At 47.9% G+C, this 16,817-nt stretch overlaps 1 protein-coding gene across 1 annotated transcript in view; it reads right to left on the bottom strand.

Annotated features, from left to right (window-relative positions):
* The window catches only part of pkhd1l1.1 (PKHD1 like 1, tandem duplicate 1), a 44,836-nt gene extending 28,456 nt beyond the window's left edge, over positions 1-16,380 (bottom strand). The window contains exons 1-34 of the mRNA XM_032581389.1: positions 16,227-16,380; positions 15,997-16,094; positions 15,847-15,924; positions 14,658-14,802; positions 14,464-14,572; positions 14,091-14,148; positions 13,914-14,007; positions 13,652-13,705; positions 13,508-13,581; positions 13,394-13,436; positions 12,433-12,503; positions 12,104-12,335; positions 11,971-12,008; positions 11,626-11,718; positions 10,119-10,615; positions 9,954-10,045; positions 9,723-9,882; positions 9,022-9,157; positions 8,797-8,940; positions 7,317-7,471; positions 7,122-7,226; positions 6,882-7,031; positions 6,585-6,709; positions 6,352-6,515; positions 6,072-6,241; positions 5,600-5,732; positions 4,638-4,792; positions 4,439-4,561; positions 4,193-4,298; positions 3,619-3,726; positions 3,320-3,484; positions 3,128-3,249; positions 2,741-2,873; positions 586-778 (exon numbers count right to left, since the gene is read on the bottom strand). Coding sequence (XP_032437280.1) covers positions 586-778; positions 2,741-2,873; positions 3,128-3,249; positions 3,320-3,484; positions 3,619-3,726; positions 4,193-4,298; positions 4,439-4,561; positions 4,638-4,792; positions 5,600-5,732; positions 6,072-6,241; positions 6,352-6,515; positions 6,585-6,709; positions 6,882-7,031; positions 7,122-7,226; positions 7,317-7,471; positions 8,797-8,940; positions 9,022-9,157; positions 9,723-9,882; positions 9,954-10,045; positions 10,119-10,615; positions 11,626-11,718; positions 11,971-12,008; positions 12,104-12,335; positions 12,433-12,503; positions 13,394-13,436; positions 13,508-13,581; positions 13,652-13,705; positions 13,914-14,007; positions 14,091-14,148; positions 14,464-14,572; positions 14,658-14,802; positions 15,847-15,924; positions 15,997-16,051 — 4,280 coding nt within the window. The 5' untranslated portion in view covers positions 16,052-16,094; positions 16,227-16,380. The remainder of the gene's footprint in view (positions 1-585; positions 779-2,740; positions 2,874-3,127; positions 3,250-3,319; positions 3,485-3,618; positions 3,727-4,192; positions 4,299-4,438; positions 4,562-4,637; positions 4,793-5,599; positions 5,733-6,071; positions 6,242-6,351; positions 6,516-6,584; positions 6,710-6,881; positions 7,032-7,121; positions 7,227-7,316; positions 7,472-8,796; positions 8,941-9,021; positions 9,158-9,722; positions 9,883-9,953; positions 10,046-10,118; positions 10,616-11,625; positions 11,719-11,970; positions 12,009-12,103; positions 12,336-12,432; positions 12,504-13,393; positions 13,437-13,507; positions 13,582-13,651; positions 13,706-13,913; positions 14,008-14,090; positions 14,149-14,463; positions 14,573-14,657; positions 14,803-15,846; positions 15,925-15,996; positions 16,095-16,226) is intronic.
* Between the last annotated feature and the right edge of the window lie 437 nt (positions 16,381-16,817).

Below are 16,817 nucleotides of genomic sequence, written 5' to 3'. Positions count from 1 at the left end.
TCAGCTGCTCCAGAGAGCGATGCACAGTACGAGGATGTTTCACTGCTGATGTCCAGGACACAAGAACTCAGAAATATTCCCAAACTACATAAAAAAATATTTTTACTTAATAAATTTGGTCCCTTATCCCCATCTCCATCATCCCTCATCTCCTCTCCTTATATGCTTCATCCCTCCTTACTTCAAGAATCAAGCACTTCTTGCCATTAATGGGGCTTACGGTCGTAACACTAATTGTGTCAGTTAATGAATTAAAACTAATTAATTTAAGTTAATTTAGCTTCTTTTACATTTACTGAGTATTTAAATATTATTTTCAGAGTTGATGATAAACCCAAAGTTCTCCAAAGTAAAAGACGATGAACCTCGTCATTCCTCTCTAGTCCGACTAAGAACTACTTCCTGTAAGCAAACCGTTTAAGTTACTTAATAATTAAACATAAACTGGATCCAGTGATTTTCCTTTGAGCTGATGTTTTCGGTCGGCCGAACAAAGCTCTCTAATATCATCATAAAGATTGGTTTTACTTGGAGGCAGGCTGCTAGTACTGCAGGTTGAGCTTGGATCAGAACCGGTGTGCGTACCTGGCCTGGGGGAACCCTCTGTTCCCCACCTGCACCTGCACCTGGTAGACACCAGGGGGCAGCACAGGCAGACGGCAGCTGATCCATGTCTCGTTCCACTGGGTGGTGACGCACTCTTTCGCTCCAACAAACACAGCGCTGTCATTGCTCCAGCCTCCGAGGTTTGAACCCTGGATGGTGAGAAGCTGATCTCCTGAACAGCAGAAGAGGAAACCGATCAGACTGGCTTCTGATGCTAATCGCTTTGTTAAGACGCCATGTTGACATTAAGACGCCATGTTGACATTAAGACGCCATGTTGACATTAAGACGCCATGTTGACATTAAGGCGCCATGTTGACATTAAGACGCCATGTTGACATTAAGGCGCCATGTTGGCATTAAGGCGCCATGTTGGCTTAAAGACGCCATGTTGAAATTAAGACGCCATGTTGGCATTAAGACGCCATGTTGGCATTAAGGCGCCATGTTGACATTAAGGCGCCATGTTGACATTAAGGCGCCATGTTGACATTAAGGCGCCAGGTTGGCATTAAGGCGCCATGTTGGCATTAAGGCGCCATGTTGACATTAAGGAGCAATGTTGACATTAAGACGCCATGTTGGCATTAAGGCGCCATGTTGACATTAAGGCGCCAGGTTGACATTAAGGCGCCAGGTTGGCATTAAGGCGCCATGTTGACATTAAGGAGCAATGTTGACATTAAGACGCCATGTTGACATTAAGGCGCCAGGTTGGCATTAAGGCGCCATGTTGGCATTAAGGCGCCATGTTGACATTAAGACGCCATGTTGGCATTAAGACGCCATGTTGGCATTAAGGCGCCATGTTGGCATTAAGGAGCAATGTTGACATTAACCCTTTCATGCATAGTGGTCACTACAGTGGACAGCTATCTAAAAGCCATTTTCTTGTGCTTCCTGTGGATTTTTATGTTATAAATGCACACAGACCACTGAAGTGGACACTAATGCATCATAAAATATACCATCAACTACTGGCCATCAGCTGCAAATGCAAGAAATTATTTTTGTTAAATACAATATGGCCGACAGACAAAAAAGCATGAGAACAGACCCGGTCCTCCTTCTACTGTAGACGACTCTTGCAAGTAAAAAAAATATTGTGACATCAGATAACCCCTAAGGAACAATACTACTGATGTATTTTTCAAATAACAACTTTGTATTTGGACAAAATTACAATTGATCACATAAAAATAAAAAATAAAAAATAAATTATTTTTACAAAAAAATGTTCCTACCTTTTTTATGCCTTAAGAAAAGAATTTTAAAAAATGGAAAAAAAATTCTGACACAAAGGATCATAATTCATGCATCAGAGGGTTAAGACGCCATGTTGACATTAAGGCGCCATGTTGACATTAAGGCGCCATGTTGAAATTAAGGCGCCATGTTGAAATTAAGGCGCCATGTTGACATTAAGGCGCCAGGTTGGCATTAAGGCGCCATGTTGACATTAAGGCGCCATGTTGAAATTAAGGCGCCATGTTGGCATTAAGACGCCATGTTGAAATTAAGGCGCCATGTTGACATTAAGACGCCATGTTGACATTAAGGCGCCATGTTGGCATTAAGACGCCATGTTGACATTAAGACGCCATGTTGGCATTAAGGAGCAATGTTGACATTAAGGCGCCATGTTGACATTAAGGCGCCATGTTGACATTAAGGCGCCATGTTGGCATTAAGGCGCCATGTTGACATTAAGACGCCATGTTGGCATTAAGACGCCATGTTGACATTAAGACGCCATGTTGGCATTAAGACGCCATGTTGACATTAAGACGCCATGTTGGCATTAAGACGCCATGTTGACATTGGCCTGCAGCAGCAGCATGATGCTTTAAAGCACAGGTGTCAGACTCCAGTCCTCAAGGGCCGCTGACCTACAGTTTTTAGATGTGCCACAAGTACAAAACACTGGAATGAAATGGCTTAATTACCTCCTCCTTGTGTAGATCAGTTCTCCAGAGCCTTGCTAATGACCTAATTATTCTGTTCAGCTGTGGTGCAGCAGAGGCACATCTAAAAGTTGCAGGACACCGGCCCTCGAGGACTGGAGTTTGACACCCCTGCTTTAAAGCCTTCCTCCTCCTGCTGCTCCTCCTCCTCACTAGAGAGCAGGACTCACCCGTCACAAAGGCAGTTTGAGGATTCAGGCTCCAGATTTGAGCTGTGAGGTCATCATCGTAGGTGAAGGTGGTGTTCGCAGTCTGGCTCATGTTTCCCACCGTTACCGTGACAACCTGTAACCCCGCAGTTCCCTGGAAGAAGAGACATCATGGCAGCGCAGCTGGTCTAACTTTAAAAGGACCAAACAGTCAGCCTTGTTTGACTCCATGTCTCGCTGTGTGATGATGAGACACGGTTAAGTTCTCTGTCCGATTAGATCTGAAGCTGTTCTGGAGACGCATCGGGTCAGTCAGACCAGCTTCACCTGCTGCTGAGATCGGACACAAACCACAAAAACCGACCGGCTCCTCAAGCCGAGAAACTCCCATCGGACGTGAAAACTTACTGGAGGGGTTCTGCAGGTCAGCTCGGTGTCGGCTGCCTGGATGACCTCGCAGTCCTCGCCGCTGACCGTTACCGTGGCGACGTGTCCGAAGCCGAAGCCGCTCACCGTCAGCAGGGTGCCGCCTGGGCAGGAAGTCAGAGGCAGAATGAAGACGTTGAAGCTCCAGGTGGGCGACTGTCAGGCGCCACACACCTGCAACGCCTCCAGAGGTCGGCGAGAGCGAAGACACAATGAGCTGCTGGGTGAAGTAGAGGACGATGTCGGCGGCGAAGCGTGCGTTGCCCAGAGACGGGAAGTTAACAGACACTGGGTAGCTTCCTGCGCTGGCTCCGCCCACTCTGCACACCTGAGAGGAAGCTGGTACACATCAAGCATCAGTTCAGTTATTGGAGACAGAATCAGAAACAAACCATTCCATATGACCTATAGAGGTCCAAACGTGCCAAAAAGAAGCCATAACTCCTCGTCTGTTGCAGTGAGCGTTTCCTTACCTGTGACCTCTTCAATGACACACCTGGAGCTTCCCACCATGATGGAAGCATTTTCCGAGCTGAATCCCGTCCCAGTGATAGTGATCAGTGTTCCCAGTCCGTCGGATCCTGGAACGATCAGGAATATTAGTCCAGGTGGAAGTTTCTTTCCTGACTGGTAAAGTTGCTAAGATCTTCTATTCACATTTCCAAAGACCAGGAAGACTTGGTAAAAATCTGGGAATTGTAGAAATTTTCCGGGGAAAGAGATTTCCCATCAGAGTAAACTTTGAAGCTGGATCAAGAGAAACCAAAATGGAGCCGAAGGAAGTTTGGCTGTTAGGATTTATGTGTTTTATGACTTTATTCTTGTATTATGTCCACTCACTGTCATACAACATTATTCTCAAAATATTATGACTTTTTGCTCATAATTAATTTTTTTTTACTTTTTATCTTTCCAATGAAAAGTTATTTTAGAATTTAAAGTATATTTAGGACCAGTCAGAGGTAAATCTGCTCACTGTCCGTGTTTTCCTGATCCTCCATGTGACTCTGGAGCGCTGAGATCCCGCCTGCTGCTGCAGGGACTCACCTTGAGTCGGGCTGATCCCCGTCACCACCGGTGTCTCCTCCTCCGACCAGCGGAAGCTGCAGTGTCCGGAGCAGTTGGAGGGAATGCCGTTGATGTACACCTCCACCTGCAGAGCAGCACACCTGTTCTGAAACGCTTGCAGCTGGTCAAAGCGATCAGAGTTTAATGTTCCCTGAAGGCCCAACAGTCGGATCACAGTAGGTGAACACAAACAGGCTGAAACAGCCAGGTGAGCTCCAGCCGTACCTGCGGCTCCGCTTCCCAAACCCGGAAAAAGTCCCCGGTCAAGCCCAGGGTCAGCAGCCCTCCCTTCGCCTTCTCCCGGACCACGAAGTTCACGCTGTTCCCGACGACCGCCGAGTCGTCGACCTGGAGGGACATGAAAAACTCGTTCCTGCTCCGGCTTCGTGTTTCAGGCAGATTTTACGTCTAAGACAGATTAGACCTTCATGAACGGCTGGGCTCCAGGCGTGGTGAGCCAGGTGACCCTCCACTCGGGAAGCCTGCAGGTGCCCAGGTCCTCCACCTTCACCTGGCCCACCCCGGGGACGCCCTGCAGGGCGAACTTCAGATCCTCTGCGCTGACGTCCACAGGGAGGCCTGGAGCCACACGGGAGACGCCTGGTCAGCATGGTTAGACTGGGTAGCATGGTTAGAGTGGTTAGCATGGTCAGAGAGGTTAGCATGGTTAGACTGGTTAGAGTGGTTAGCATGATTAGAGTGGTTAGAGTGGTTAGCATGATTAGAGTGGTTAGCATGTTTAGAGTGGTTAGCATGATTAGAGTGGTTAGCATGTCTAGAGTGGTTAGAGTGGTTAGCATGTTTAGAGTGGTTAGCATGGTTAGAGTGGTTAGCATGGTTAGAGTGGTTAGCATGGTTAGACTGGTTAGCATGATTAGAGTGGTTAGCATGGTTAGAGTGGTTAGCATGGTTAGACTGGTTAGCATGATTAGAGTGGTTAGAATGTTTAGAGTGGTTAGCATGGTTAGACTGGTTAGCATGATTAGAGTGGTCAGCATGATTAGAGTGGTTAGCATGATTAGAGTGGTTAGCATGATTAGACTAGCTGGGGTGTTTAGCATGGTTAGCAGGAACCACATTCCAACTACAGGATGGTTTTTTTTCAGTCCGGGAACAGATAAAGGGTTTGTATTTAATCTGCTGAGGAGAACCAGATCAGTAAATAATTTAAGGTGCAGCTTCTGTTTAAAGTTCTGGCGCCAGTCCAGCCCCTGTCATCAGTTTGACACCTGGAGAAAAGCTCAGACGTCCTCCAGGACTTGCCGTTCCTGTTCTGTATCTCCATCTTTGTTCTGACTACAGAACGTGGCGTCAGGCAGAGGATTCGTCTGGGAAACTTCCAGCTCGCGCTACAGATCAGTGGAGACCGGGTTGGCGCTCAGCTACCTTCTGCCCGACCGCTGTACATCTCCACATCAAAGGTGCCGCTCAAAGGGGGCGTGGCTCTGCGGGGCCGGGTCACGGTGACCGTGGCGCCTCCGGAAACGAACTCGGTGACGTCTTCACTGCTGTTGGACATCTTTAGACACACAGAGAAGAAGAAGCAAGTTTAATCAAAGCCGACCTATCATGCTTCCTGAACAGGTCAGGATCAGTCTATGGCCTACGCAAAACATGATCTTCACATTTATTCCACTAAAGCAGATAATCAGATTTCAGTTCTGCCTATCTTCAGATGTTTTAGGGCCTCTGTCACGTCAAATCCAAACAAGCTGCTGCAGGCCCCACCTCGAACTAAAAGTTTACACTAATACATAAAAATGGCTGCAAACAGCAGCTAACCGGAAACAAACCTGAAACTAACCGGAAACAAACCTGAAACTAACCGGAAACAAACCTGAAACCAACCGGAAACTACCTGCATGAAGCTGATCTCCATCAGAGGGAAGTCGAAAGCGCAGTCCAGCGGCGTAGCAACAATCCTGTAAGTGACCTGAGAAGCGGTCAGTTGGTGTTTGGTGACTGAGAACGATTGGATGGACTTCCCAGAGTCCTCGAAGGGAGGAGGTCTTCTCCTGAGGAGAACAGCTGGGAAACGACAGGAGATGAAATGAGTCACTAAGTTCCTCATGAAGACCAGAGCTCCCAGTCTGGTTTAACTCCACACCAGCTAAACTAGGAGGAAGTTTGAACCGCACCGTACTCATCCACAGCAGTTGGAGTCTTCCCAATGTGAACCGTGTCCACGTAGTAGTCTGCAGCATAGGCGTCTCTGTAGAGAAGCAGCTCCTGCAGGAGGAACCTGCTGCCGTCCACGGCAGTCTGTAGGACGCTCTGAAGATCAACACACTTATAGCTCCACCTGAGGGGAAACCATCAGCCTCAAAGCGCCACAGAGGCATCACGGCCTCTTCCTCTGCGCACTCATTACCTGTCCCCGCTGCTGAACACGGTACTGATCCTGGAGGTCTGGGTCTGGGTCTGACCGCTGCTGTCGCTGTAGATGAACTTCACCCCCATCTCGTCCCTCAGACGTCCCTTATAGGCAAAGCAGAGCTGGGGAGACAGAGGAAAGGCTTCTGACACCTGGAGGACTTCGGGGTCTCTCCTAGATTCGGCACGGTTTAGACAAGTTTTCTGATCTAAGCCTCTGAGGAGCCAATTTGACTGTTTTCTTGTATGTTTTTCAAATGTAGGAAGTGTTCAGATCAAAGTCAATCCATCTTACAGTGGGGTGCTGGTCCAGGGACACCGGTCCATACTGTCCTCCGGACTCTTTGGTGAAGGTTTCTCTGAACAGAGCATCGGCGTTCTTCAGTGACCAGAACCCGCAGAACCCGGAGTGGCCCTCAGGAGTCCCACTCTGAGCGGCGGTGAACTGTGGAGGTCAGAGGTCAGTCAGGGGACAGTTGGACAGCGTCAGCAGGTCTCACGCCTGGTGACACACTGCTTCACTTTGTCCACTGACCTCAGGGTCCTCAAAGTCATTGAAGTACTTGACGTTGGAGCCCTGAGTGGTCAGAACCTCAGCGGGACAATCAGCCTTCATCAGGTCCTCCAGGACGGACTGGACCTGTCCAGAAACACGACCAGAGATGTCTCACAGGAGACGAAATGGAGACCAGATCTGAGTCTGACGACCATCAGGTGGACAGGTACGGACCTCGGACGCAGTGGCGTTGAAGGTGACGGGTGCTGCAGGAAGCCCGGCCCAACTCAGAGTGAAGGCCGCCATGTTGCTTTGACCCTTGGTGATCTCTGAGACGGAGACGTTGGTGTCTGAGTCGAAGACTTCAAAGTTCAGAGGGGCAAAGTCACCTGGCAGAGGAGGACAAAGGTTTCAATCATTTATCGTAGCTTAGATGCTTAAAATGGCTGTTGAGCACAAACTGATGGAAACGTAGATATGTTCTGGTCCGGACTGAATGTCCGACTCTGCTCTTATCTGACACATTAAGCTCTCAGCTCCTCTTCAGGGCGCCGAGTATGGAGGAATTTTCCTGCCATAATCCAAGAGTTTTCAACCTGCGCCACCCACTGAATGCAGGGAGAAACAACATCAGCTTTCTGCTTCGTGTTATGCTAAACATCCACCAGCAGAGCTACTGATTGCTAACAGCTGCTGGTCGCTAACAGCTACTGTTCTTAGGCAGGATTTTGTGCACCCAACCAAAGACAACATAGTTACATCCAATGGATGGCGCAGGTTGCTACAATCAATAGTAGCCACACAGGCACATCTGCTAGAAGGAAACAAACGGACCCAGAGCAACACTTTCATTTTATTGGCAGAGAGGTTGCCAGGCGACTGTGCCAAAAAGCGTTTCCAAAAGTGAGCAGAGAGTCCGAGCAGAGACTAAATGTGAGCGTCAGGAGAAGTTTTGAGTACAAGGGTTACAAAATTTGGGAAGAAAGACATGAAATCCTGCTTTCAAAATGAAAATGTAAGCAAAAGTATTACAGGTTTTGAGAACAAAAGACATGAAATCCTGTTTTCAGACTGAACATGTGTGCTCTTGGACTATGGCAGGAAAATTCCTCCATAGCTTAGGAACTAAATCCGACCGCAGCCTGAAGACCTGAAGGCCACTGAAGGTTAAGAGGTTCCATATTGGAACCTCTTAAAGGAACAGTGACCCACTGACCGATCCCCCAGATCGAAGGACTAAAATAACATCATTGCTGGACAACGTCTCTCTGTCCCCGTGATTGGACAGTGTGTTGTCCCCGCTGCTGAACGTCTGTCCATTTCTTTGAATTTCCCCTCTGAAGGACAATAAAAGTTATTTGTGTTCTATTTCTCCTCTATCCTAATATCAGATGTGAAGGTTGGATACATCACCATGAAAAGGCTAGCTTAGCAACTGAACAGACTGAACACTGCTCTGCTTGGACTTACGTTCCCATTTCTACTTTAGTTTCCCAAACTCAGAGCAGATGTTTGACAGTGCTGTGGAAGTCTCTCTGACAGGACTGAGAGAATATTTTAGTCAGGAGCTGAGGATCTTGGCTGAACTCTGATCACTCAGACAGGAACGTATTCAGACCAACTGGAGTGACTAGAGCTGTTAGCTCCCTGGAAGTGATGCTGCAGCCTGAACATGTCATTCTGCCGGTTCAGGCAGAATGACATGTCCTCCCACCTCTGTCAGAGTTGAAGGTGACGGTGTAGTGAGACCCCTGAGCGTCCTCCTGCTTGGTGACGGTGACGCTGTCAGGTTTGATGGACCACAGGTTGTTCAGAGCCGCCTGTAGCTCCTCCGCTGAGGCGCTCACAGGGACGGGTCCTGCAGGAGAAAACACCAAACCATCAGGAGTTTCACTGGCGCAGAGCGGCCGGCGAGAAGGCGGCGGAGCATGGAGGTCACCTGTCTGGGCGTTCCCGTAGCGCAGGCTGAAAAAGGTGCTTCCACATAGATGGCTGGCACAGCCACTGCTGACGCTGACCTTCTGCACCTCCCTGACGGCTGCGACCCCAGAGGACCACGAGTCAAAGGTCAGCACCTGAGGGACGGCGGACATGAGACAAAGAGGAGTCCAGATGAAGGAAGGAGCCAGAGGAGGGATTCTGTCCTGCGGTTTGTCTTTGACTTTAGGATCTGAACGTCTTGCTGCGGTAGAAGTTGTTTCTGGAGTGACAGAAGAAGCGACGAATCTAATCTGAGAAGTTTAGCCGTGAGACGTCCTGTGACCTCTAATCCCACTGAAGAACAGTTTTACTCAGGAAGCTTGAACCCTGAAGTCCGTTCTGGCTCTCGCTGGTCTTTGCAAACCTGAACCTTTACATTCCAGGGTTTCCTCCAGCCTGGCAGCCCGCCAGGCTTATGATACACAGAGAAACCCTGTTCACCACTGACTCTGACCGTTCCTCTTGGGCCAGAACCAATATGGATCCCGGAGCAGAATTTCCTTATAACTGTTAACAGGACTAAAAAACTGCACTGATGTTTTCAAACCTTAAAGAATTAACCTGGCAAATTTAAATTTCAAGTTCTTTAAAATTCCAGTTTGGAAACTGGGAGCAAATTTAAAAGAGTTGAAGTTCTGATCTGGAGTCCTGATCCGGTACCTGCTCCTCATCAAATGCTTCATATTCAGCGACGATGTTCTGGATTTCATCGACGGCGTCGTCCGACTGCGCTGCTGTGAAGGGACTTTCCTCCTGGAACAGGCCGATGTTGAGCGAAGCGATGCCGTAATATTCCTGCTGCAGAAGCTCCAGGTAGTACCTGCAGACGGAAACCAGCGGATGAGACGAACAAACCGCTTTCTGCCACATGAGACGTGAAGTCATGCTCACGGTTTTCCTTTCTCCAGGAAAAGCACTTTGGATTTCTGGGACTCCAGCTGGAAGAAGTCCCCGACATATCTGGGCTGGAAAGCCACTTTCACCTGGAGAGAGGAAGTGGGAAAGTCAAAGTAGGAAGTGAAACCGCCTACGTCAGGAATCAGCAGCAGCTGCTACCTTGTCTTCTGGCCGGCTGGAGTTGCTCAGGTACAGGTCACACCTGTCATCACAGTGCAGGTATACGTTGAAGTTCCCGCTGAGCGGCGGAACGAGGAAGCCTCTGGTCCGAGAGGCGAACAGCTCGTCTTCCCTGGGGAAAACGTGCGGCAGCGAATCGATCCACTGGGACCGGTAACCGCTCGTGTTCTGGTTGTAGCTCCAGATCTCGTCCAAGGAGCGCGGACGCTTGTCGCTCCACACGTCCATCTTCAGGCCCCGCCCACCTGAGGCGTACAGGACAGCATCAGGTACAGAATCCGGCTGAGGCTGTTTGCTAGCCAGGAAGTACTGCTGGAGGCTCCGGTCTACCTGTGACTCTACCTGTGGTTCTACCTGTAGTTCTGAGGTCCAGACTCGGTATTGTAAGTCAACTGGTTCCAGTCTGATCTGAAGATCCAGCAGTTTGAAAGTCTCACCATCTTCCAACAGTTTTCTTCTGTTGCTCTCATATTTATCTGTTAATATTCAAATTTTACTGATTGTGTTTTTAAGCTTGTATTGCTGATAAGATTTAGTTTCATTTTGCTGCTTTATTGTTTCTTTCTTTCTGTTTTTGTTTCTATTTTTATAATTTTCTGTTTTTTATTAGTTTTTTCTGTTTTTATTTGTTTCTGCCCGTCTCTTCTTTCAGTTTTTTGTTCTGTTTTCTGCAGCGACAGCCAAACCAAGCGAAAGCTCGTGACGGTTTTAGCAGGCTGTTAACGTCTCATGTTAACTGAGACGTTAACATGTTTTTCAGACTGAAGCAGCTCGGCGTTGTTAGTCTGAGGAGGCGACGGTTTGAATGGAGAATCCTCTGCGACCGCGGGCGACCGGAGCCCACATGGAACCGGATCTGAGCAAACCCACAGTTTGAGTTGATGTTCTGAACAATCTGCTCAAACAGGGAGGTTCATCTGTTGGACAGCATTTCATCAGCCCCAAGCAGAGCCACGTGTTGCTTTGGACCTTTCCAGACCGTTTTAACCCGTAAACATCCTGCAGATTTTACCCAAAGGTTTGTAAAACCAAAGGACGGCTGAAAATCCACCCAGGATTAATCTGCAGTGGTCAAATTATCTAAAGATGAAACGTCTGAACTGTGGAAACTTCTGAATGCAACTGTTTGTGGGACATTCTGCATGATTTGAATTGCATTCAAATCTCAAGAAAATCCTGCAGTAAAAGAACAAACCAACCACTGTAGCTGGCAGATTTCCACATTTTTGTTTTCAAGAACAGCCCTGAGTAATGCTGCTGGGCCAATCGGGGAAGCCCTTCCTGCTCTGAATAATCCTAGCTTGTGTGTTTTGCTCCTGCATTTGTGGAAATGTGAAACTGTGAGAAGCGGAGCGTGACCCAGCAGCTCCGCGCCGTGGTTCTGATAACAGATCGGCTGTTCTGCTCCATCCATGCCGACACTTTGATGGCAGATTAAATTCCTGCAGGCTTCATGCTAGCTGGCATCAGCCTCACCAGCTCTCACCTGGGTGAACCTGCCGGTGGTCGTCCGCCGGCCGTCCGGCCGTCCTGCAGGTGATCCTGTCGTCCGCCACGCTGTGGACCTCACAGGGCCGACCTGCAGATAGAAACCACAGCAGGAGAAAACGTCTAAAGATAAATGAGCTGGTAATGATAAGCACCAGGTCAAACTAATAAAACACTTTGCACCTTTAATCCATCCATCTGACTTTAAGAAAGAAACTCAGAACTTTTTCTGATTAGCACTATTAAAGATCTTTGGTAGATTATTTTTTCTGGTTTGAAGGATTATTTTAATCAGATTGTGTTGTTAGTCACCAGCTGCTGTGAGCAGCAGCGAATGAAGGACAATCGGCTAAATCGTTGTCGTCTCGGTCTGCTGAGTCTCTGAGACACAGCAACATTATTTCCTTTCATTTGTGACTCTTTCCTTTTGTCTGAAGTCTTTGTGCTTTTTGTGGTGTTAAAAGGATTATCTCCGCTGCATGACTTTAAGACAGACAGCATTCATTTGTTCATGCTGAACATTTTGTTTTGCCATTCTTCGGGAAAACAGGTTCGGACAGCGTTTTAAAAAGTTTCCACCCTGACGGTCACGTTTACCTCCGACTAGAACCCAGGCGGGTTCATCGGTCTGGTCAAAGAAGCGGCCATGGATGGTGAGCAGGGTTCCCCCCATGACGCTGCCCTGAGATGGGGAGACGGCGGTCACCTCTGGGCAGGAAGTTAACAGGAAGTCAACAGGAAGTCAGCAGGAAGTCAGCGGCTGCAGAGGAGCAGAAATCTGATGCTGCGTTTCTCACTAACATACCTGCAAACGTCTGGAACATGGAGAGTTTGGACAAAGATGAAACCCAGAACAGTGTCTTCTCTGGGAAACTCCTGAAATGCAACAAGAGCGAAGATTAAAAAGTGACAACAACAATAACATTGTGGAGTTAATAATAATGCTGTCAATCATCCGCTCTCTGAAGCCTCAACTAAAGCACAACTTGGTCTTCAAATGAGCTATTATTGAATTATATCCTAATGATTCTTTTAGAGAAATGCTTATGACTGTAGACATTTCTCTATGTAGATGAGAATTTATGCGTTGCTGTTTGTAAAGTTAAACAGTCAAAAATTAACAGCAATAATTTTGATTATTTAGCCAGTAATAAAAGAAATGGGGGTTCATATTTTTAACATACTATTCATTCGTCTATAAATATCATAATTTCAAGCTAAATGTTTAGTTAGCAATATTTATAAATATTAAATGAGAAAGCTAACTGTTTAGCTCCCACGAAATATTTCCATTTGAGTTAGCTAACTATTCAGTTAGCGCCGAGTTAGCCAATTGTTTCAGTCATATTTTCACCATGTTATTCACTCATCTATAGATGTCACAGTTTAAAACAATTAGTAGCTAAATATTTTATTTCAAGCTGAATAGTTAGTTTGATCATCGTTTTTTCCCTATATTTGTTGTTCTACGTTTCAGTTTAAAGCAAAGTTTATGTAGAACTTCTCAAGATGCAGCTTTTATTTTGATAGCGGAAAGTGAGTTTGCATGTTAGCTAAAAATTAAGTTCTGTACTAGCTAAATAAATGTAGCTAGCTCGGAGCTAAATATTTCGTTTGGAGCTAAATAGTTTGCTTACTCACTTAATATTTATGGAGATAAATATTTAGTTCATGATCTCAACTAAATATCACTGAATAAATATTTAATTTGAAACTGTGACATTAATAAATGAAATATCCTGCAGAGCTCCTGAGCAGAGGCTTACCTTCCATAATCAGCATCCAGGATGTAGCTCATGTTGTGATGACCTGTGGAAATAAAACCCTGCTGAGTTGCTGTTCTGCCAGGTTAAAGGTTAAAGGTCAGGGCAGCATCTTACCAACGTAGGTCCCGGTCATCCTGCAGCTCATGTAGCCCCAGTTTGACGTTTCAGAGTCCAGCTGCAGGTTGTACCTTCACACAGACAGACTGAGCTAAAGCAGCTGCTTGCTGAACGATCCGGTCAAACATCCTCAACACTTACAGTTCATCTGAGCTGGGCTTCAGCAGCTCGCAGGGCATCCCCCCCATGTAGGACCTGCAGGGTCACAAAGGGTCACCAAGGGTCACTCGGGGTCACAGCTTTTTAACACAACGCCGCTGTTCGACCCTCACAGTACACATTAATTTTTCCAGTCATGTTTTATGTTCTTTGCTTTTGAGACTTTTTATGGGATACATTTTTCTTGGAGGAGGTGACCTTTAACCCCTGTGTGTTGGTAAACCCTATGGATTGATGTGCCCACCTCAGGAACCTGACGTTGAGGCCGCTGGAGCTCAGGTCCGTGTTGCTCCCGTAAACGTCGGAGTAGATCCGGCCTCGGATCGTCACCAGGGTTCCTGCAGGACAGTTCACATCCCGTTACTGAAACTGGAAGGCTGAACTGGGCCGGGTCGGTCCCAGCAGCAGGTTCTGGTGGTACCTGGGAGGCCGGTGACCGGGTTCAGGGAGTAGATGGTCGGAGTTCGCCACCAACGGGTCTGAAGGAGAGAAGGACAGATCAGAACTAGAACAGGGAGGCAAAACAAGTGGAGGGAACCGGAGGGGGAACCTGGAACCGGAGGGAGAACCTGGAACCAGAAGGGGAACCCGGAACCGGAGGGGGAACCTGGAACCGGAGGGGAAACTGGAGGGGGAACCCGGAACCGAAGGGGGAACCCGGAACCGGAGGGGGAACCCGGAACCGGAGGGGAAAAATGGAACCGGAGGGGGAACTGGAGGGGGAACCCGGAACCGAAGGGGGAACCCGGAACCGGAGGGGGAACCCGGAACCGGAGGGGGAACCAGTGACGTACGTAGAGGCTGCAGTGGTACGGTTTGTAGTTGCCATTGCAGATGTTGTCGTCAGGAATGGGAACGCCGTCCACGCTGACATGAACCACGTATTGATCCTCCGGCATCGCCCTGTCAGGGAGCAGCAAACGGTACCGTAAGAGAAACCTGGACCGGGTCACATGGTCTCACCCTGACCCGGTCCAGGTGTGTGTACCTGGTGTAACAGAGGATCTGCTGGCGGTGGGTGGAGTCTCTCTCCACGTCGCAGGGCACTGACAGCGCGTCCGACACCAGGGTGACCCGGTTCCCAAACCTTCCGTCTTCAGGGTCCAGCTGAACCTGATGCTCCTGAGCAAAACCTGGAATCCAACCAGCAACTTCTGCTCTGATCAGCAAAACCACACAAATATTCTGGAGCACACCCTCTGGTTCTGATCCGACCCCTTTGGGTTTAAAGAATCGAAAGGGGTCGGATCTGCTGGGTCAAACTGGGTCAAACTGGGCGATTATGCAGCAGAATAATCCAGGAATAATCTCAGAAACATTTCAGAGGAACGCGCCACTGCAGATTGTTTAAGATGAAACAGAATAAAACCTGACATAATCAAACTAATTATTGTTTTATTGATTGATTATCTTTGTTGTTGCTCCTCACTGAACAAACGGGTCGGTGGGCTCAGCGTCTGTGCAGGGATTATCGTCATCGGAACCACGAGGTCCAAACTTTTTATGGTTAAAAAAATAAAATTACAGAAATGTTGTTTTACTTTTTTTACTCAACAACAACCAAGAAATATGCAATATTTTCATGAAACCAGTCAGATTAATTTACAAATGACGTGTAAATTAGTTTCCATCATGAAACAAACAGAAATACCCGTTTTATTTTGAAATACAGGATCTGAGTCACACTTCCTGTGTTTACTAAATAAAACATTTTTTGTATTTATTAAATTAAAAACTGATCTGGATGCAGAAGTTTTCCTCTGACTGAAAGTTTCTGGAAACTCACGAGAAAACAAGCCCAGTGATGAAACATTTGACTATTTTAATTTGTTGGTGATAAATTTCCCCTAATTCAAAGTAAAACTCCCAGAGGGGCCACAGAGCGGCCACAGAGGGGCCACAGAGCGGCCACGGAGGGGCCACGGAGGGGCCACGGAGGGGCCACAGAGGGGCCACGGAGGGGCCACAGAGGGGCCACAGAGGGGCCACGGAGGGGCCACAGAGGGGCCCCGCTCCGCATTTTGGACACCCCAGAACTGCAGCAACGACTGGATGTCATTAATTCTAGTGATAATCAGCATCACATCAGTAAAGTATTGATCTGGTTAATCTGATCCTGGCTGATTGAAACGCTGTGAAGGTCTCCCACCTTCCTCCTCCTCCTCTTCTTCACCTACCGTCTCCGCTGATGGTGAGTCTCGTTGCTCCCGCCGTGCTTCCTGTGTGGGGGGAGACCCAGAGGATCCTCTGAGCACCTGGAGAGAGATGGGCAGCATAATCTGTGATAATCTGTGCGGATTAGAGGAGGCGTCTTTGTGGTTTCTTACAGCAGCAGCTCCAGACGGTGAAGAGGAGCACCGCCAGCCTCCACAACGACTCCATCCTGGAGAATTCCCAGACTTCCCTGCTGCTGCACCTGAACGTCCTGCAGGAAGGACAGTAGTTAGTTCTTTAATCTGTGATAATCTGCTTCGCTTTGTCATTTTTAAAACTACAAAACAATCATCAGAATTTGAAAAACTGAGACTGAAAGATGAGAAAATATTTCTGAGCTCACCTGAATGCACCTGGAGCCAAACTGGAGGAGAAAACAGAAACAAGAAGCTGTCTGCGTCCGGACAGGTGAGCGACGCTTTAAAGGCGCTGAAGCCCCGCCCCTCACCTGGGAGGGGGCGGGGCCTGAGCTCAGACCGGAAGCTGAGTTAGCAAAACCTCAGACATCTATCTATCTATCTATCTATCTATCTATCTATCTATCTATCTATCACTGACTGCAGAGAGAAGAAAAAAATTTCTGTTTTCTCAATTTTTACAAAATACATTTTCATTAAATTAACTTACAATTTTAATTTCAGACAATAAAACTTTATCAGTTTTCTGACTCTAAAGTTCAACACACGAAAACTCGTTACGCATTTAAACCTGTGATCTGCAGGTCCTGCCAGCAGAACGATGGGAACTCAGGACAGAGCGGCGCAAAGGGCGGCGCAAAGGGCAAAGAGCGGCGCAAAGGGCGGCGCAAAGGGCAAAGAGCGGCGCAAAGGGCGGCGCAAAGGGCAAAGAGCGGCGCAAAGGGCGGCGCAAAGGGCAAAGAGCGGCGCAAAGGGCAAAGAGCGGCTCTGCGCCATTGTCTGCTGGTTCTTCCGTC

Source organism: Xiphophorus hellerii, chromosome 13, assembly GCF_003331165.1.
Source record: "Xiphophorus hellerii strain 12219 chromosome 13, Xiphophorus_hellerii-4.1, whole genome shotgun sequence".
NCBI classification, from domain to species: domain Eukaryota; kingdom Metazoa; phylum Chordata; class Actinopteri; order Cyprinodontiformes; family Poeciliidae; genus Xiphophorus; species Xiphophorus hellerii.
The sequence above is the reverse complement of the archived record's forward strand: the minus strand, read 5'-3'. Positions and strand labels throughout refer to the sequence as shown.